Source organism: Dipodomys ordii, unplaced genomic scaffold (assembly GCF_000151885.1).
Source record: "Dipodomys ordii isolate 6190 unplaced genomic scaffold, Dord_2.0 Scaffold18, whole genome shotgun sequence".
NCBI lineage: Eukaryota > Metazoa > Chordata > Mammalia > Rodentia > Heteromyidae > Dipodomys > Dipodomys ordii.
Window position 1 is genome coordinate 8,709,964 of NW_012267234.1, and position 1,920 is coordinate 8,711,883.

Genomic DNA, 1,920 nt, shown 5'->3' on the forward strand with positions numbered 1-1,920 from the left:
GTAAACAAAGGAGGAGGCTGCAATGCTTGATAAGAAATGTACTCATTATCTTGCCCATGTAATTGTAACCCCTCTGTACAGTATGTTCACAAAAAAAAAGAGTCTAAGGGACTTTCCGGCATTGTTGGGCTACAAACCACAATCCCTAGTATATAGTTGGGATTATAGTTTTGAGCCAGTGGCACCCTGTATACACTAGATTTATTTATGTGTTTGTCGGTTTTAGGGCTTGAACTCAGGGCCTGGATGCTCTTCAGCTCAAGGATACCACTTGAGCCACAGCATCACTTCCAGTTTTCTGGTGATTAATTGGAGGTAAGAGTATATCACAGAGTTTCCTGCCTGGGCTGGCTTTGAACCAAGATCCTCCTGAGTAGCTAGGATTACAGGCGTGAGCCACCAGCGCCCAGCTTAAACACTTTTCTTCCCTAATGAATTTACCTTCACAGTATACTTTATAAACTTTAAATTTTTCTTTAACATTTGACTTTCAGAATAATATGTATCTTAAAACACAAACACACAGTTCAACTATAAAAGTATTTTATGTCTTTATGTTATTTTATTTTTATTTTTCAAACTTTTTTCATTGAAAACAGATACCCACTGTGTAGCATAGTTGTGACTGTCTGGTTATATTAAAATTCCATGAGGCCCTGGGTTTGATTCTTCAGCACCACATAAGCAGAAAAAGCTGGAAGTGGTGCTGTGGTTCAAGCTGTAGAGCGCTAGCCTTGAACTGAAGAGCTGAGGGGTAGTGCCCAGGCCCAGAGTTCAGCCCCCATGACTGACAAAAAATAATAATAATAATAAATAAAATTCTAAAATGGACTTTTGGAAAGATATGTGTGTATATTATATGAGGTGAAACTCACCCAATCAAGATACTCAGGCTGGGCACTGGTGGCTCATGCCTGTAATCCTAGCTACTCAGGAGGCTGAGATCTGAGGATCGTGGGTGGTTCAAAGCCAGCCTAGGCAGGAAAGTCCCTGAGATTCTTCTCTCCATTAACCACCAGAAAACCAGAAGTGACACTAGCCTTAAATTGTCAAGGCCCAGAGTTCAAGCAACCAAAAAAAAAAAAAAATGATACTCAGAACAATTTTGGTTACATTACACCAACCTTGAATATACTGTTGAAAATGTTTTGTTGAACTAGTAATACTTTTAACAACAACAAGAAAACAACTGCAGTAATTTTAAATAAAATTTGAACTCAGAAATGAAAATGTCTAATGTGATCTTTCTGATAGCACAGACTCAGACATGAGTTTATTTGTAGGGAAGTAATGTTCACTTTGGTGCCTGTGACCAAGCGGTGGGGATTATGAATTCTTGGAAGGTTGAGAAATTCTGTCTTTTCTTTAGTTTTTCCCAGGTCATGAGTCTCGGGCTACAGAAGCTCTGTGTTGGGCAGGAGGACAGCGACTCTTTAGTGCTGGACTCAATGGAGAAATTCTTGAGTATGATTTACAGGCATTAAACATCAAATATGCTGTGGATGCTTTTGGAGGACCTATTTGGAGTATGACTGCCAGCCCCAGTGGCTCTCAGCTTTTGGTCAGTATGCATTTCAGAACTAAAATTTCTCTTGTGCACAACTTCCTTCTCATGTTTCTAAGGAGAATGAAGTATAATTAACAACTCTAATCTTGACTGGTTCCCAGGAAACCACGAAGGTACTAAGGTTTAAAAATCACTTTCATTGGGCTGGGAAGGTGGCTCAGTGGTAGAGCGCTTGCCTTGCATTTATGAGGCTCTGGGTTCAATTCCTCAGCCCCACATAAGCAAAAAGAAAAAAGCCAGAAGTGACACTGTGGCTCAAAGTGGTAGAGTGCTAGCCTTGAGCTGAAGAGCTGAGGGACAGCGCCCAGGCCCAGAGTTCAGGCCCCATGACCGGACCCAAAAAAAAAAAAAAA

The 1,920-nt window shown here is 40.6% G+C and overlaps 1 protein-coding gene across 2 annotated transcripts in view; it reads left to right on the top strand.

Annotated features, from left to right (window-relative positions):
* Cirh1a (cirrhosis, autosomal recessive 1A (cirhin)) overlaps positions 1 to 1,920 on the top strand; it is a 36,913-nt gene that overhangs the window by 2,779 nt on the left and 32,214 nt on the right. For both annotated transcript variants that reach the window (XM_013013012.1, XM_013013013.1), the window contains exon 3: positions 1,370 to 1,561. In XM_013013012.1, coding sequence (XP_012868466.1) covers positions 1,370 to 1,561 — 192 coding nt within the window. The remainder of the gene's footprint in view (positions 1 to 1,369; positions 1,562 to 1,920) is intronic.